Source organism: Camelus bactrianus, chromosome 18 (assembly GCF_048773025.1).
Source record: "Camelus bactrianus isolate YW-2024 breed Bactrian camel chromosome 18, ASM4877302v1, whole genome shotgun sequence".
In the NCBI taxonomy this organism is placed as follows: domain Eukaryota; kingdom Metazoa; phylum Chordata; class Mammalia; order Artiodactyla; family Camelidae; genus Camelus; species Camelus bactrianus.
The window spans coordinates 19,238,457-19,258,094 of record NC_133556.1 but is presented as its reverse complement, the minus strand read 5'-3'; the positions used below and the strand labels follow the sequence as shown (position 1 = coordinate 19,258,094).

Genomic DNA, 19,638 nt, shown 5'->3' with positions numbered 1-19,638 from the left:
AAATCTGGGTAAAGTTTTATCACAAAATCCATCTGAAGAAAAAACTGGAAAAAGAAAATGAAATACAGATGTCAGGCAAGACAGGTGTCCTCTGGACATCACTGAAACAGGAAAGCAGTGGGATGACAATGAGGATGGGGAAATAATGAGTGGGGACCAAACTCAAAAGAAAGGGAGATGTCAAACAAAAGGGGAAGAAGAATGACACTCAGAGTTTAAGGAGATGACAAGAACAGAATTGTAATTTTTAGCAACTAGAATATATTTACACAAACAGGAAAAAAAAAGCAGTAAAAAGTTTAAGAAGAAAATTGGTAATACATAGGAATGGGAGCTCTCTGAGGAAAGAAAGTATTCATTCATATGGGCCATAAATCAAAACAATATGAAAAGGTATATAAGTACCAAGTCTCATTTTCTCTCCTACCCACCTTTGTCTCATTCCATCCCAAGCCTGTTATCATCCTACAGTTTTTTATATGTATATCATCAATTATAAAGATCTGTTTTCCATTTTATTACACAAAATGTAGTATACTATGTACAATCTTTTGGACCTCGGCAAATTGCTTTCCATATGTGGATATATATATTTACACCACACCAGCAATTTTTGAGAGTGGCTATTTCCCTACACTGACCATAGCAGAACATATGATCAGTCTTTTGGGCTTTAGCCAGTCTGGCAGTGTAACCAAGCAAGCAGGATTGGTTTCCCGCTGCCCAACGGAAAGACCAAATACTGAAGCAACGGTCTTCCATAGAGAGAAAAGACTTTATTTATTGCAGGGCAGCAAACCAAGGAGATAGAAGGCAAAGCTCAGATCTGTCTTCCCAATCAGCTTTGAGTGGGAGTCGGAAACAGGAGGGTGTCCGGGTTAAGAAATGATTGATAGAAGGGTAAGGGGGAAGTTTCATGAGTCCTCTGCACAGGCACAACTGTCTTCATGCCTTTTCATGGGTTGCATGTGCAAATTGGGAGGGGGTGGTTTCCTTCTGTTGCACGTGGTGGATTTTCAGCCTGTGACATCCAAAGTTCACTCATCAGTCATTCTGGTCCCTCAGTGGTCCTATGCGATGTTGAGTCGAAGGAAACAGTCAGCAAATTGTTTCCTTACAGGTGATTTCCTTGGTATTCTGCAAAGCAAGCTCTGTAATCTCAGTTAATCATTTCTTGCTAGTGGATGTGGGGCATGTTTGGTGGGCTGTCAGCAAGCTGTTGTTTTTCGAGTAGCTCAGAAGTCCCAGCCAATCATTTCCCACTTCAACACAGTGGAACATAGTTTCAGTAGATTTTTTTAAAAATAGCATTTCCGTATAGTTTTAAATAATTTCTTATTATGGGTGAGGCTGCATAACTTTTAAAAATAAAAACTGTGAATATTTAAAGTGCACAACATGATGACTTATATACATATACTTATTACTACAGTCAAGCACATCAGCATATCCTCACAGTTACTTTTTGTGTGTGTGATTAGAAGACCTGAAGTTTACCCTCCTAGCACACTCCCAGTATTCAGCAGAGTATTATTAACTACAGTCAGCATACTGTTGTATCTCCAGACTTATTCATCCTACATAACCTGAGCTTTGTACCCTTTGACCAACATCCCCCTTCCTGTCTCCCAGCTCCTGGTAACCATCGTTCAAGTCTCTTCTTCTAAGTATTTAACTTTTCTAGTTTCTACATAAAAATGTGGGGTGTTTTTTTTTCTTTCTGTATCTGGCTTTTTTCATTTAGCATAATGTCTCTAAAATTTAAAATAATTCATAGTGGCAGAAAGTACATCAGTCATTGCTTGAAGAGTAGGAGGTGAGGAGTGGAAGGCAGGTATTACAAAGGGACACAAAAACTGTTGGGGATGTGGGATACACAGGCTATCTGGATTGTGATGATGGTTTCACAGTTTCAGTGACAGTATTTATCAAAGTTATCAGCTTGCACAATTTAAATATGTACGGTCTATCGTATGTCAATTATACCTTAACAAAGCTGTTCACAAGATACGGTGGTGAATGGTGGAAAAATAAAAACTTTTCAGAGGAAAAAAAATGAGATTTATTACTTCCAGCACACTCTTGCTAAAGGAAATACTAAAGGATTTACACTTCAAGAATAAGAAAATTGATCCATGACAAAAGCCTTGCAATGAAATAAGGAATGAAAATGAAAAGACAGTGGTAAATATATGTGTCAATGTATTTTGATTTCTAAAGGTAATAATATTAATGAGAATTATAAACTAGGATTGAAATACATGACAATACAAGTTCCAAAGGTAGTTAATGAAGTTATAAAGTATTCTTATTTATACAGTCTAGAGGTAAAATAGGGTGATTCATTTTTTATTTTGATATGGTTAACTTGACTATTTCACATTTTAGAGTAACCACTAAAAGAAACAGTATATATAAATTTCAAAAGTAAAGCAAAAGATGGAGTGATAAAAAAAATGCTCAATCAGTCCAAAATAAGGCAAGAAAAAAGAGTAACCAAGATATAAGACAAATATAATATATGAATCAAGTTGACAGATTTAAATTCACATATATGAGTGATAAATTGCAGTATAAGTGAACTCAACATTACAGTTAAAGAACAAAGATTTAAGTTTGGGTGAAAATAAAGCAAAGAGAGAAACAAAAGACTAAACTATATCCTCTTTACAAGGGGCATATTTTAAAACATATGAAAAGTCTGAAAGTAAATGAAGAGGAAAAAAAACGCTATGAATATACTAATCAAAAAAGCAGGGGTAGCTATAATATGAGACAAAACATTAAGGCAACAACTATTACTAGAGTTAGAAGAGTGTGATTGCATAATTTTCATCAGGAAGACATAGTTTAAAACGTTAAAATGTCTAAGATTACAGGCTCAACATTTATAAAGTATAAAAAAGGGGGAATTCAAGGAGAAACAGACACATGATTGTAGTGGCTAATTTTAACATCTTTTTCACTGTGATAGAACAAAGACATTAAAAACTCATTAATGAGATGTAGAATATTTGAATAGAACAATTAACAGGCTTACATTAAAGAAGTATACAAATATTGTACCCAACAAATGAAGAATGATACTATTTTTCATACAAGGAATATTTATTTAGAAGAACTGATCATATGTTGGATTAAAGCAGGCTCAATAAATTTCAAAGATATAAAAAGATGTATAAATTTTTATATATTAAAGATATCATTAGAACAACATAAGCCTTTGTAAATCTGAAAAAAGGGAATCAGCCATAACAGAAAACAAGGTGGAATTCTAGCCTAAAAACATCAAAAATGACAAAAGTGGCACGAATACTAAAAGGTAACATTTATTATGGAGACGGAGAAGTTATGAGTATTTTTTGCACCAAATGACACAAAAGCAACCTCCCTAAGGCATAAATTATACGAAATATGAGAATAAAAACATAATAAATGAAATCTTTAATCCTCTTATTTTAGTACAAGACAGATGATGTCAACAAAATAAATATGGATACAACACAGTCAATATGGTAAACATGATTGTTATATATCAAATTCTACATCTCTCAAAAATAATTCAATAATGGGTATGACCATTTTTATGCCATACATCAAAAAACAATCTTTCTAAATATAAAAACATGTATATTCTGATTATAATTGAATACAATAAAAAAAATCAGAATATGAAAAGGCCCTCTCAAATTGAAATTTAAAAATTCATCTTTAGATGACTCTTGCTTTCAATAAAGTATTACAAAATTTCTAGAAAATAATGAAAGCATTACATGAGATTATGATATACAATCAACCACTACTCATAGAGAATAACATATGACCTTATATATGCTCATTTCAATTTAAAAAAATAAAAATAAACAAGTAATAACCACATGGTTCAGAAAACAATGAATGGAAGAAAGCATATAAAAGTATAACTGTAGACAATAAATACATAAATATGTAAAAATATAATAAAGTCAACTAACCAAAAAATAAGTCAAAACAACTAGAACTTTTTAAAAATAGACAAATAGCTAAACCTATTAAAACCGGAAGGGAACACAAATAACATTTACTAGAAATCATAAGAAACAGAAAGTACTTGATTCATTCAATTCCATGTAAATAAAATGTGAATCTTTAATAAAAGTAATTTTCTAGCTACATACAAATTATTAAAACTGATCTCAGAAGAAACAGAAAATAGTAAACTGAGATAATCATAATTTCTGTAGAAACATAGAGGAAGTTACCAAATATTTACTCTTCAGTGAAGTAAAATAAAATAAGATAAAATAAAATTAAGCACTAGTCACAGATGGATTTCATAGGGACTATTCTATCAGCATTTTAAAGAGCAAATAAAAAGAACAGTCTTTAAATGTTCAGATCATAGGAAAATGATGGAAAACTGTCATAGAAAAATCAGGAAAAAACAATATAAAATAAGAATAAATATATTTTAAAACAAAAAATTTGTCATTCTCTGTCTAACTTACTTCACTTAGCATAATATCCTCTAGGTCCATCTACGTTTGTCACAAATAGCAAGATTCCATTCTTTTTTATGGGTGAGTAACACTCCATTGCATAGATATATCACATCTTTTTTTTTAACATTTTTTATTGAGTTATATCATTTTACAATGTTGTGTCAAATTCCAGTGAAGAGCACAATTTTTCAGTTATACATGAACATATATATATTCATTGTCACATTTCTCTGTGAGCTACCATAAGATCTTGTATATATTTCCCTGTGCTATACATTATAATCATGTTTATCTATTCTACATTTTGAAATCCCAGTCTGTCCCTTCCCACCCCCTGCCCCCTTGGCAACCACAAGTTTGTATTCTATGTCTATGAGTCTGTTTCTGATCTGTATTTATGTTTTATTTTGTTTTAGATTCCACATATGAGTGATCTCATATGGTATTTTTCCTTCTCTTTCTGGCTTACTTCACTTAGAATGACATTCTCCAGGAACATCCATGTTGCTGCAAATGACGTTATGTTGTCGTTTTATGGCTGAATAATATTCCATTGTATAAATATACCACCTCTTCTTTATCCAGTCATCTGTTGATGGACATTTAGGCTGTTTCCATGTCTTGGGTATTGTAAATAGTGCTGCTATGAACATTGGGGTGCAGGTGTCATTTTGAAGTAGGGTTCCTTCTGTATATATGCCCAAGAGTGGGATTCCTGGGTCATATGGTAAGTCTATTCCTAGTCTTTTGAGGAATCTCCATACTGTTTTCCACAGTGGCTGCACCAAACTACATTCCCACCAGCAGTGCAGGAGGGTTCCCTTTTCTCCACAGCCTCTCCAGCATTTGTCATTTGTGGATTTTTGAATGATGGCCATTCTGACTGGTGTGAAGTGATACCTCACTGTAGTATTGATTTGCATTTCTCTGATAATTAGTGATATTGAACATTTTTTAATGTGCCTATTGATCATATCACATCTTCTTTATCCATTCATTCATCAACACACTTAGTTTGTTTCCATATTTTGGCTACTGTAAATATTATGCTGCAGTGAACATGGGACTGCAAATATCTTTTTGAGTGACTGTTTTCATTTCCTTTGGATAAATACACAGAAGTGGAACTGCTGGATTATATGGTAGTCTATTTTTAATCTTTTGAGCAATCTCATACTGTTTTCCATAGTGGCTGCACCAATATACATTCTCACCAACAGTGCACAAGGGTTCCCTTTGCTCCACATCCTCACTAGTATTTGTTATCTCTTGTTGCCTTTTTGATAATAGCCATTCTAACAGGCATGAAGTGATAAATCATTGTGGTTTTGATTCTCATTTCCCTGATGATTAGTGATGTTGAGTGCCCATTCATATGCTTGTTGGCCATCTGGATGCCTTCTTTCAAAAAATGTCTATTCAGGTCCTCTGCCCATTTTTTAATCAGATTGTTTGTCTTTTTGATGTTGAGTTATATGAGTTCTTTACATAGATTGGATATTAACTTTTTTATCAAATATATAATTTGCAAATATTTTCTCCCATTTGGTAGGATGCCCTTTTGTTTTATTGGTGGATTCCTTTGCTGAACAGAAGTTTTCAGTCTGATTTACTCTAACTTGTTTACTTTTGTGTATATATATGATATATGTTACATATATGATCATATATATCATATATTATTTTTATGTGTGGAAGAGTTGGCCTGATACAAGTACTTGGCATTACCAGAAGTGAAAATCTTATACATGATTTTAATTGATTTAACAGAATGGCAATTTCTTAATGATATTTGAATAGACATCTTCATCTAACAAAAAACTGTATTGGGCACATAATAATACACAATACATATGTGTTGAAAATTCCAGGTAGGGATGTTAGTATTCCATTCTACCACCATGGGTTCCACCTGTAAAGATTCTTTAGACCAAAAAAGAAATAATCCTTGTTGGGAGCTCTATGGGTATCACCTTCTTGCCAGCATGGGCTAGAAACCAGGTTTTCTATCTCATCCATGTAACTGTATGTTCAATGGAAGAACTGACTTGGGTCTATTGCTAATGAATTACCCTCTGGATTCAGATTAGGTCAAGAATTGGCTATTGTCCTCAATCTGACCCCATGCTGAACCACATGACAGGTCGGGAATTGCTGATCATGTATGCCAGGCTGCGGGGGGTCCCTGAGCCAGATATTTACATGTATGTGGAAACTTTTTTGCATTCAATGCACCTGGAAACCCATGCTGACAAGTACATCTACACATACAGGTGAGACATTATGCTACTGTATTTATTAAGCTGCCTACTGCACACCTGTGTTTCTACTGTTCAGAATGAATGCCTGTAAACTCAACCTGACAACTCTGTCACACAGAGGCAGTGACTATGAAAGAGCCTTATGTCCTGTCAGGGTTTGGATGTCAGGAATAAGGCAGATCACACTTGCATGAAGTTAACCTTTCGCAGGCATGAGTTGTAGCCTTTGCATTTCAAAAAAGAGCAACTTCATCCCTGTATCCCTATGGTATTTCTCTCCTCTAAACAAAAATATTTCACAAGATAATGATGCTAAAATAAATTACCCAAAAAAAAAGTCATTTCAAAGAAAATGGGTTGATATACACACCTGGACTTGGGCCTGCTGCCCTTTGTGAGTCATATCAAAGCAGCATTGTGGGTATATGAGCTAATTCTGTCCTATGAATTAATGATGTATATATCCTTATTTCTTCTTTCTCCTCCACTTTCTCTCTCCTTCTTTGACGACAAAGTGGAGGAAACAAACGTAAACTGAATACTGCTATTGCCCTAATGGGAAAGTCCTCAGTTGTCTTCCTGGATGAGCCATCTACTGGCATGGACCCAGTAGCCAGGCGTCTGCTCTGGGACACAGTTACATGGATGTGTAAAACTGGCAAAGCTATCATCATAACCTCTCACAGGTATGACCCACTGGGAGACTTGGTTGATAGAAGAGTATAGGAGGGAATTATTCGGAGCCAGGAACATAGGTCAGTGAAGTTGTCTAAGTATGTGAACTACATAAGAGGGACTACGAACAGATGATGATTCTTGGCTTTAGCTCAGTTGAGTTCTGAAATCCAGACTTGGTAGAAGATTGGAAGTTAGAGAACTGTTCCTATTGTGAAGTTAAAAATCAACTGCTTTGAATTTTAAAACCTCCTCTTGCCAAATATGGTCTTAGTGATGATCATCTTAAAATACCAAGCTTTCTACTACAAGCGTTACCTTATAATCCTAGCTCTGTTTTGAAATACAGAATTTTCCCTCTGAAAGGGAGTCTCTTCAGCCTTGTACCCTTTGTGCCCCTAGCATGGAAGAATGTGAGGCGCTTTGTACCAGGCTGGCCATCATGGTAAAGGGCCAGTTCAAGTGCCTGGGCAGCCCTCAGCACCTCAGAAACAAGTTTGGTAACGTATATATTCTGACAGCAAAGATTAAGATTGATGAAAATGAAGATAAACTAGCGGAGTTCAAAGAATTCATTGCAACAACTTTCCCAGGTAAGAGAAGTAGGGTTGGCTTGTGAAAACTGTGTTAAGTCACGTATGTTGTGCTGCTGCATGTAATAATTAACTTTTTGCTGTGAGTTACTGATGTTTATTTTCAATTAGGCTCCTTTGGGAATAGTTTTTTTCTATGAATTTATTCCTGATTATGCTAAGAAGCTTTCTCAAAATAGCAGAGGCTCTCACCAGTCTCTTGTAGGAACCAACCAGTAAGATAAATGTGTTCAGGTGTATTTATCTGGAGCTAAATTATTGAGGTTAAGTCTCTATTTTTTACGCTTGATAAAAATTTTTCAGGTTTCCCTTTTCTGAGCATGTATCCTCTGCCTTTCCCTGACTCCTGAGACAGGAAATGCCTATGAAATGCAAACAAGAACAATAAACTCCCTTTTCTCCTTTCAAGGAAGTAATCTCAAGGTGTGACATAAAAATGAACTATTTTGCTTTTGTGTGCTAACTTCAGTAAGTGCCTCTCTGTGCCCATGGTAAACAGTAATTTACAGCCAGCTTCTATTTATTTCTACCCCCACTACTTTATTCTAATTATTAAGCAGAGACATGGTAAGTCTTTTAGTAAGTTTGACTGGCTTAGTCTCTATCTTGAATAATCACTGTCAACAATGTGGTGGCCAGATGGTCATGATGCAAAATTAAAAGCATGGAGGCTATAACAATGGTAAAGCAATAAATGGTATTGGCCTACACTAAGGAAGTGACCGTCAGAATGGAGAGGAAGAAACAATAAGAAATGGATTTCATATTGGAATGGGCAACTCAAGTGGAGGAACCACTATATGGAGAAGATAATTCAGTATCAATTATATAAATTATACCTAGATATTCAGATAAATATGTTCATTAGGCAGCTGAATATTCATTTAGTTATTCATTCATATAATAAGATTTATGGAGCATTTATTGTATACAGTGTAGAAGATACTGAATTAATCACACAGGATCATATATACTGTGAGCCACTCCAACAGTGTACTTGGCCTGAAGGTGAGAGAGGACACAAAAAAAATGAGGACAAACTTGTCTTAAAGGAGATGAACACAGCAGCTTGACTGTGAAACTATGTACTGCCAAAGAAACCCAATTACTTCTTGCCCCATCAAGAATACTGAGGTATGCTGCATGACTGTGGATGGGAATAAGCTGATAGACAACAGCAGCCAGAGCTCTCAGAGGGCATCAAAGCAATTCAGATCTTACGAATCACTTCCAAACCCTGTCAAGGTGAGCTGCTGGGGACATCTCAACTACAGATACCCACTTCTGGCCCACAAGTAATGCTTCATGCACCTCACCTGCACACAACAAACATCCTGTGACTGGCTCCCTGTGTGCAACCCCAAAGGTGTCAAGAGTAAGCCTCTGAAGACAGCTGATGTGCGTGCACAGAAAGGTGGTCCGAATCTGCGGGATTGGGAGAAAGCACACAAACCTGAGCATTCAACATCACACTAGAGAAAGCAGATAGTATGCTATTATGACCCAGCCTGGCATAGAAGGATCATATAGAAGGCATACAATCTTAAGAATTCACCTCCAAAAGGGAAAAAGAAGTATGAAGCAAGCACACCCATAGGGAAAGTCTGAGAAAGTCTGAGAAAGCTTCAGTCTCCCTAACGGGGTTGATGGAAGGCATCGCCCTCCTGAAGTCAGTCAGAAAAGAATGGAGGAGGTGACTGTTCTTTCAAATGTAAAGACTCGAGCTCAAAGTTAAGGGATGAGATATTCCACACAGCTGGAGGTATCAGCACCATGATTTCAAGCTATGCTACAAAGCTACAGTAATCAAACCAGTATGGCGCATGTGCACGCATGCACGCACACACACACAAACAGATACATAGCTCAATGGGACAGAACAGAGAGCCCATAAATGAAATCACACTTACATAGGCAATTAATTTAAGAAAAAGGAGGCAAGAATACACAACAGGGAAAAGGCAGCCTCTTCAACAAATGGTGTTGGGAAGTCTAGACAGCCACATGCAAAAGAATCAAACTGGACTACATTCTCACACTGTATACAAAAATAAACTCAAAACTGAATAAATACTTAACTGTTAAGACTTGAAACCATAAAACCTCTGGAAGAAAACAGGCAGTATGCTCTTTGACATCAGTCTCAGTAATAATTTTTTGGATATATCTCCGGAGGCAAGGGAAACAAAAGCAAAAACAAACAAATGAAACTACATCAAACTAAAAAGCTTTCACACAGCAAAAGAAGCTATCAACAAAACAAAAAGGCCGCCTACTGAATGGGAGAAAATATTTGCAAACAGTATATCCAACAAGGGGTTAATATCCAATATGTACAAAGAACTCATACAACACAACATCAAAAAAAAAAAAAAACCAACCCAATTAAAAATGAGCTAAGGACCTGAATAGACATTTTTTTACAAAGATACACAGATGGCCAACAGGCAGATGAAAAGATGCTCAGCATCACAAATAATAAGGAAAAAGCAGATCAAAACCACAATGAGATACCACCTCACACCTGTCAGAATGGCTATTATCCAAAAGACAACAAATAACAATTGTTGGTGAGGATGTGGAGAAAAGGGAATCCTTGTGCACTGTTGATGGAAATGTAGGATTTCCAGTCAAGATGACAGAGTAGTATGACCACAAGCTCACCTCTCCTCAAGACTACAACAAAACCACAACCAACTGCTAAACAGCCATCAAGAAAAAAAGACTGGAGCCTAGCAAAAAAGATCTTCTTCTACTGGAAACATAGAGAGGGAACCACAGCGGGAAGGCAGGAGTGGTGTGCTTACGATATAATCAGGCCCCATACCCCTCAGATGGGTGACCCACAAGCTGAAGAACAATTAAGTCACAGAGGCCCTCCTACAGGAGTGAGGGTTCTGAACCCTATGTCATGCTCCCCAGCCCAGGGTTCCAGAATTAGGAGGAGGAGACCCCAGGACATCTGGTTTTGAAGGCCTGTGGGGCTTAACTTCAGAAGCCCCATGGGACTTGGGGAGACAGAGACTTCATTCTCTTGGGAAGCATGCACAAGATCTCACGTGCACCAGGTCCAGGGGCAGAGACAGTGATTGCATAGGAATCTGGGCCAGACCTGCCTGCTGATTTTGGAAGTTCTCCTAGGGAGGTAGGGGACGGCTGCGGCTCACCCAGGGAACATAAAAGCTGGTGGCGGACATCCCAAGAGTGTTCATTGACATGAGCTTTCCAGGAGGCTAACATCTTGACTGGATCATTAGCACCAAGACCCAGCCCTACTCAACAGCCTGTAGGCTTAAGGGCTGGGAAACCTCAGGCAAAACAACATACTGGGTGGGAGCACAGCCCCACCCATCAGCAGACTTCCTGAGCCAAAAAGGCCTCTAGACAGGGCCCTATCCACCAGAGGTCCAGGATCGAGCTTCACCCAGCAGTGGGCAGGTACCAACTCCTCCTGCCAAGAAACCTGCATAAGCCTCTAGTCCAGCCTCACCCACCAGGGGGCAGATACCAGAAATAAAAAAACAACAGTCCCAATGCTTGTGGAAGGAATTCACAAACACAGGTCAGACTCTGCACTGGGACCAGCTGGACTCTGGCCCTTGGGTGACAAGAGAGGAGTGTACTGCTGGGAGACATATGACATCTCCCACAGAGGGCCACTTCTCCAAGGTCGAGAAACATAACTAACCTACATAAAAATACAAAGAGACAGACAGACAAGATGAGGCAGCAGAAGAATATCTTCCAGGTCAAGGCACAAGATAAAATCCCAGAAGAAGTAAGTGATGAGGATATAGGCAATTTATCCAAGACAGAGTTTAGAATGATGATGGTGAAGATATTCAGAGAACTCAAGAGGAGTACAGATGCACAAAGCAAAGTTTTTAGCAAAGAGCTGGAAAAGATAAAGAACACCCAAACAGAGTTGAAGAATAAAATTACTGAAATGAATAACACACTAGAAGGAACCAAGTATAGACTAAACGAGGCAGAAGAATGGATTAGTGACCTAGAAGACAGATTAGTAGATACTGCAGAACAGAAAAAAAGAAAAAAAATGAAAAGAAATGAGAATAGTTTAAGAGAACTTTGGGACAACATGAAGTGCACTAATATTTGCATTATAGGAGTCCCAGAGACAGAAGAGAGAGCAAAAGGACTTGAGAAAATTTTTGAAGGGATAATAACTGAAAAGTTCCCTAACTTGGGAAAGGAAACAGTCACTCATGTCCAGGCATCATGGAGAGTCCTACACAGGATCAGTCCAAAGAGGAATACACCAAGGCACATAGTAATCAAGTTGATAAAAATTAAGGATAAGGAGAGAATATTAAAATCAGCAAGAAAAAAGCAACAAATAACATATAAGGGAACTCCCATAAGATTATCAGCTGATTTTTCAGCAGAAACCCTTCGGGCAAGAAGGGAGTAGCATGATATATTTAAAGTGATAAAGGGGGAAACTTACAATCAAGAATACTCTATCCAGCAAGGCTCTCATTCAGATTTGATGGAGAAATCAAAAGCTTCACAGATAAACAAAAGCTAAAAGATTTCAGCACCACCAAACCAGCTTTACAACAAATGTTGAAGGACCTTCTCTAGTCATCAAACCGTAAGAGAACAAAAATAATAAAGAGGAAAAAAAAAAAAGAGAGAGAGAGAGACCTACAAAAGATTGCTTTGTGGTCTTTTGTGGTTCCTTATAAATTCTGGAATTGTTTGTTCTATTTCTGTAAGGAATGTCACGAGTATTTTGATGGAGGTTGCGTTGGATCTCTGGATTGCTTTGGGTAGTGTGGCCATTTTGATACTGTTGATTCTTCCAATCCAAGAGTACAAGAAATCTTTCCATTTCTTTGTGTCATTTTGGTTTTCAGAGTATAGGTAACCTCCTTGGTTAAGTTTATTTCTAGGTATTTTGTTATTTTTGATGTAATGGAAATGTCTCTGCCAGCTATAAAATTCTGGTTTTTGAAGTGGAAAAAAAGAGAATGAAGGGCTGCAAATGGCAAAACATCCTTCTTTTTTATGGGTGAGTTGTATTCCATTACATATATATAATGTATGTAATGGAATACATATATATATAAATATATATATATAAAATATATATATACTGCATCTTTATTATCTATTCAACCATTGATGTGCACTTAAGATGCTTCCATATCTTGGCAATAATAATGTTGCTGTTAATAGCAGGGTGTATGTATCTTTCTGAATTAATTCTTAATTTGTAGTTGGCTTTATTCCTTTGCTAACTATGTAAGTTTAAAAAGCTAAAGCTCTAAACATTCTTAGAAACAATGAACAGTACATATATGTAAATTTAAAAATATATGTGCATTAAAAAAAAAAGATCTATCAAGCCTTTAAAGACATGGAAGAAATTTAAAAGATATATTACTAAATGAAAGAAGCCAGTCAGAAGAGGCTACAAACTGTACAATTCCAACCAAATGACATTCTGGAAAAGGCACAGCTACAGAAACAATAAAAAGATTGTGGTTTCCAGGGGTTTGGGGAGAGGGAGGGAGGGAGGAATGAATAGATGGGAGTACAATGGATTTTTAGGACAATGAAATTATTCTGTATGATTCTACAGTGGTGGCTACATGTCATTATGCATTTGTCAAAACCCATAGAATGTACAACATCAAGAGTGAATCCTAATGTAAACTATAGACTTTGGTTGATAATAATGTGACCATGCTGGTTCATCGATTGTACCAAATACGCCACACTGATGAGGGATGTTGAGGGTAAGGGAGTATGTATGTGTGGGTGGGGAGGGCTATGTGCAAACTCTCTGTATTTTCTTATTTTCTGCTCAACTCTGTTGTGAACCTGAAACTGCTCTAAAAGAATAAAGTCTATTTAAAAAAAGAAAACCAATTTTAAAAAAGATCAAAATTGGAAGACTTACTCTTCCTGATTAATTTCTGATTCAGGAAGTATAAAGAATAAAAAGATATATATATAGACCAGTGAAATGGAATAGAAAGCCCAGAAACAAACACTTTTATATATGGTCAATTGATTTTCAATAGTTGGTTGAAAAGTTTAGGGTGCTGAGTTCATTAAGTGGAGGAAGGCCAGTCTTTTCAAAAAGAAAAAAATGGTGCTTAGAAAACTGAATATTCATATGCAAAAGAATGAAGTTGAACCCTTACTTTGTACCATACGCAAAATTTAACTCAAAATGGACTGAAGACCTAAACATAAGAACTAAAACCATAAAACTCTTGGCATAAAATATTGGGTAAAATCTCCAAGACACTGGATTTGACAAGGACTTCATGCATATGAACCAAAAGTACAAGAAAGAAAAGAAAAATAGATGTATAGGGGTAGGGAATTAAGAGATACACACTACTATGTATAGAATAAATATGCTTTGAGGATATATTGTATAGCCAATATTTTATAACTTTAAATGGGGGAAAATACTGCAAAAATACTAAATAACTATACTGTAAACATGAAAATAATATAGTATTGTAAATCAACTATACTTCAATTAAAAAAAGAAAAGAAAAAAACAGATGAATTGGACCATCAAAATTAAGAACTTTCGTGTATCAAAGGACACTGTCAAGAAAGTGAAGACAACCTACAAAAGGGGATAAAATATTTGCAAACAATATAATGACAAGAGACATATCCAGAATATAAAAAGATCTCCTAAAAATTAAAAAAAAACTAATCAAAAATAGGCAAAGGACTTGAGTAGACATTTCTCAAAAATAAATATATATATATATATATATATAAATGACCAATAAACACATGAAAAGATGCTTAACATCACTAGTCATTATGTAAATGTAGATCAAAATCACACTGAGTCACCATTTCACACCTAGTAGGATGGCTATAATCAAAAATGGACAATAACAAGTGTTGGTAAGAATGTGAAGACATTGAAATTCTTGTGTATTAATGGTGCAATCACTGTGGAAAATAGTTTGAGAGTTCCTCAAAAAGTTAAACATAGAATTACCACGTGATCTAGCAATTCCACTTCTAGGTATATGCCTGAAATAATTGATATCAAGGACTTGAACAGATATTTGTATACCAGTGTTCATGGCAGCATTACTCACAATAGCCAAAAGGTGGAAAATACCTGTGTCTATCAAAGATGAATAGACAAATAAATTGTGATCTATTATACACAATGGAATACTAGTAAGCCATATAAAGGAGTGAAATTTTGATACATGCTATAACATGGATATACCTTGAAAATGTTATGCTTAGTAAAATAAGCTTTGGCTTATTCAGAAGGACAAAAATTGTGTGATTCCATTTACAAAAAGTACCTAGAAAAAGTTACCTGGGACTGGAGGCAGGGGTGATGGGAATTATTGTTTAATGGGTACAGAGATTATGATGAGAATGATGGAAAAGTTTCGGGTATAGGTAATGATGATGAATCCACAGTATTGTGAATGTAATTAATGCCACTGCATTGTACAATTAAAATGATTTAAATGATAAACATCATGCATATTTTACTACAATGAAAAAAGACTCAGAAATTAGAGACTATCAAAAATGAGTAAGGCAGACTGAGGAATTTCCTTTCAAGTTTACTATGAATCTTACTTATTAATAGATGTTGAATTTTATCTTATGATTTTTACACATCTATCAAAATGATTTCATAATCTTTGCCCTTTTTTCTGTTAATGTGGTGAATTACATTGGTTGAATTTTTAATGTAAACCAACCATGTATTCCTGGAATAATATATCTCACTTGGTTGTAATGTATTCTCTTTTTTACATATTGTTAGATTCAATTTGCTAGTACCTGATAAGTACATTTTCATCTGTGCTTAGAAGATATGTTGATCTGTAATTTTCCTTTCTTGTAATTTGTGGTGTCTAATTTTAGGATCAAGGTTATACTGTCTCATAAAATGAACTGCGAAATGTACTTTCTTTTCCTACTTCCTGGGATACACAGTGGGAATGAGTTCGTATATTGACTAAAAAATATGTACAAGACTGTTTACTAAAGCACTATTCATAATGGCTGAAACCTATGAGAGTGGGACTCTATAAACAGGGGAATGGATAAATAAATTATGGCATGCTCATAACAGAATGGAGTATGATTGTTGAAGTGGAATACTGTACACGTACACTGGAATACTATTTATTGATGAGCATGCACAAACTACAACTACATGGCATACAACCCAAGCACAATATTGAAGGAGAAAAAAGCAAACCAAAAGAATACTAGCTGTATGACTGGATTTGTATAATGAACCAGTGTTCATTCACTTTGTGAAAATTCATTGAGCAATATAATTGTGATTTGTTTACTTTGCTGTATGTGTGAAATTTCAGAATTTTCTTTAAAAAGTAACAGCAGACTTGAAAAAAAAAAGCGAACAAAGCCTTCTGAGATAAAAATTATAATTACTGAAATTAAAACCAAATGACTAGAATATGGCAGCCCAGTTTTGAATTTTCCCCCATTTTTTCTTGCTAAAATGGAATAAATAGAATGACATAAGGGAAAACACCTTATAACAAAAGCTAAGTGACAGAGTATCCCCCAAGAACCCTAGAATACATGCAGTTAGGCCCAAATCACTGAAGCAACAAGACTCATACACAATAAGCAGTTACTCTGCACGTAGCCAAGGGAAGAGAAAGAGCTAGTTTTGCTATTCCTAGCAGCTACGGAGACCAGCAATTGCTAAGTTTCGGAGAGACAAATTTTCTTTATTGAAAATGTAACCAAAACAAGCTGGAAACATATAAAAGGGTGTTCAACATCGTTAGTCATCTGAGAAATACAAATTAAAATTGGCAATGAGATACCACCACACACACACACATCAAAATGGCTAAAATTTTTTAGTTGACCATACCAAGAGTTGGTACAGAAGTGAATAAAGGGGACTTTTACACATGGCTGGGCAGAATATAAAATACTTGGAAATTTTTGCCAATATCTACTAATATTAATGATACTCAAACTTCTGCCCCATCAATTACACTCCCAGGAAAATGATTTTATTTAAATAACAGGAGGTAGGTAGAGAATGTTCAAAACAAAATTGTATGTAATAGCCCCAGACCAGAATCTGTATTAGTTATCTCTTGCTGCATAACAAATTACAAAAAAACAAAAAACAAAAAACTTAGTGGCCTAAAACAATAATAAACACTTACCACAGTTTCTGTGGGTTAGAAATGTAGGAGAGGCTTAGCTGGGATGTTTTCATTCAGAGTCTCTCATGAGGTTGGAGTAAAGCTATTGACGGGGACTTCAGTTATCTGAAGGCTCACTGGAGGATCTGCTTCTCACTCATGTGGCTGTAGACAGACCTCCCCAAAGGACTGCTTGAGTGTCCTCACAACATAGTGGCCGGTTTCTCCCACATCAAATGATCCTAGAGAGAACAAGACAGAAACCACAATGTCTTTTATAAACAAGCCTCAGAAGTCATACTGTTATTTCTACAATAACCTGTTGACTGCACAGGTCAGCCCTCTTTATCATGGGAAGAGAATAAACAATTTTGTGATTACTAGGAGGCAGCTGTTATGTGTCCACCAATAGTCAGGGTACAGTCACACACTGGAAACTTTATAGTAATGAAAATAAATGAGGTATAGCTACGTACAACATGGATGAAGCTTAAAAATATATTGAGTGAAAAGCCAGATAAAAATAATACATACTATACAGTTGCATTCATATGAAGTACGAAGAAGGTAAACCGAACTATAATATTTAGGATTCCAGACTTAGATAATAAAACTATAAAGAACAGCAAAGAAATGCTCACCATAACAGTCAAGAGGGTAGTCGTCTTTAGGAAGTAAGCCTTGGTAGTGATACAGGTGACTTCTAGAGTGTTAGAGGCCAGTTACATGTTTGTCAACTTTATTATAATTCACTAAGCTATACATGTATTTCCATATACTTTTTATATGTTTGATATATTTCACATTTTAAACATTTAAAAAATGTTACTTACTCATGGAGGCTATGCAGAGATTCATTAGAAAAGAAAATCACTTACTATAATTGATATACAGATTATTTGTTTCAAATATTTTAATCCCAATTAATTCCACTTGTAATAATCTCCAACTGGGTAATAGTATAAATACACCCTATCAGTTAGGAATGGCTACAATATTACTAACACAATTTTATTTCTGCAGTGAATGCCTTCACATCTGTGTTACATAGACATCAATTTCCTCTTTCCTTTAGGATGAAGGTTACCTGGTTATGAGAATAGTATGGAGATCCTACTGTACACACACACAAACACATACACATGGGAAAAAAAAACACACCTAAATTTTAGGAGCACAGTTTCAGGACAATGTTTAGAAACAGAGTCCTGTAGAACAACAGAATTCATATGAGTGTGGTCTGGCAAAGTGAGCATGTGAGTTATCAATTTTTCCATGCCTAAAAGTGATCATCTTACCCTCTGCAATTTTACAAACTATGGGCAGTAAGACAATATTTTATATGGAAGCAAATCTATTGAAATACTTCACAAAGTCATATATACTAAACAGAATGTAATTATGTCATCTGTATTAACTGCATATATTCTTTCTATTGGTGTGGATAATTGGAATGAGAATTATTTGGGAATTTTGTAAAACTCTGTCAAATACGTGGCCCTCTCTGTTACTCACCTGTCAAATCTTTCCTTTCTTAGGTAACATCCTAAACCAGGAGCATCAAGGGATTATTGGCTACTACATTCCCAGCAAGGGAATTTGCTGGGGAAAGGTGACTGTTCAAATCATATCTTTCTAATATTATGTGTTAATAGAAGACTATTAGGAAGCAGTGTGATCCAAGCATGTGGAATGGGAGCATGACATTGGCAGAGGAGGAGAACCTATAAGATACTTTCCAAAGACCCCTATAGTTTGAGTGAGACTTCTGACCTAAATTCTAATATTCCATATGTATCAAGAGAATGGGAATGGAGAACTGCCTCCTCTTCTCTCTGCTTTTCAGCCATCTTTCCCTTCTGCTTTCTAACTTCCCCCTTCCATATATTTTTGTCCCTAAGCATAAATCTGGCAAGAATTGGGGAATGATTGAGCGGGAAAAAAGTCCATCTGGGGATACCACAGTGGTAACACCACCATTTTTTTTTTTCTGTTAAAGGTGTTTCATATTATGGAGGAAGCTAAAAAACTATTCAATCTAGTAGACTATTCCATCAGTCAGATAACACTGGAACAAATCTTCCTGACTTTTGCTAATATTGATAAAATGGGAAATGATCAAGAAATAAAGCTGCTATGAGATTCAGTTTCAACCAGTGACCACTGTCTTTCTTAGACTGCTGCCTGCAACTAGATACATAGAGGCACCTCCCTCTCTCTCCCCTCTCTCCATTCATCTCTTTTCTCTTTTTCTCCTCCCCTCTTCTCCCCATCTCCTTCTTCTTCTGCTTCTTTTCTTCTCCTTCTCCTCCTTTTTCTTCTTCTTCTTCTCTCTCTCTCTCTCTCGCTCTCTCTCTCTCCCTCCCTCTGCCCCTTTTCTCTCCCCTCCTTCTCCTTTTGTCTCCTTTTTCCTCTCTCATTCTTTCCATGTATACACAAACTGAACTCC

General features: G+C 36.0%; 1 protein-coding gene across 1 annotated transcript in view; it reads left to right on the top strand.

Moving 5' to 3' along the window:
* Positions 1–19,638, top strand: part of LOC105073766 (phospholipid-transporting ATPase ABCA3) — a 122,636-nt gene extending 102,998 nt beyond the window's left edge. The window contains exons 19-23 of the mRNA XM_074346232.1: positions 6,567–6,754; positions 7,258–7,428; positions 7,820–8,010; positions 18,728–18,801; positions 19,189–19,638. Of these exons, the coding sequence (XP_074202333.1) occupies positions 6,567–6,754; positions 7,258–7,428; positions 7,820–8,010; positions 18,728–18,801; positions 19,189–19,329 (765 nt within the window). The 3' untranslated portion in view covers positions 19,330–19,638. The remainder of the gene's footprint in view (positions 1–6,566; positions 6,755–7,257; positions 7,429–7,819; positions 8,011–18,727; positions 18,802–19,188) is intronic.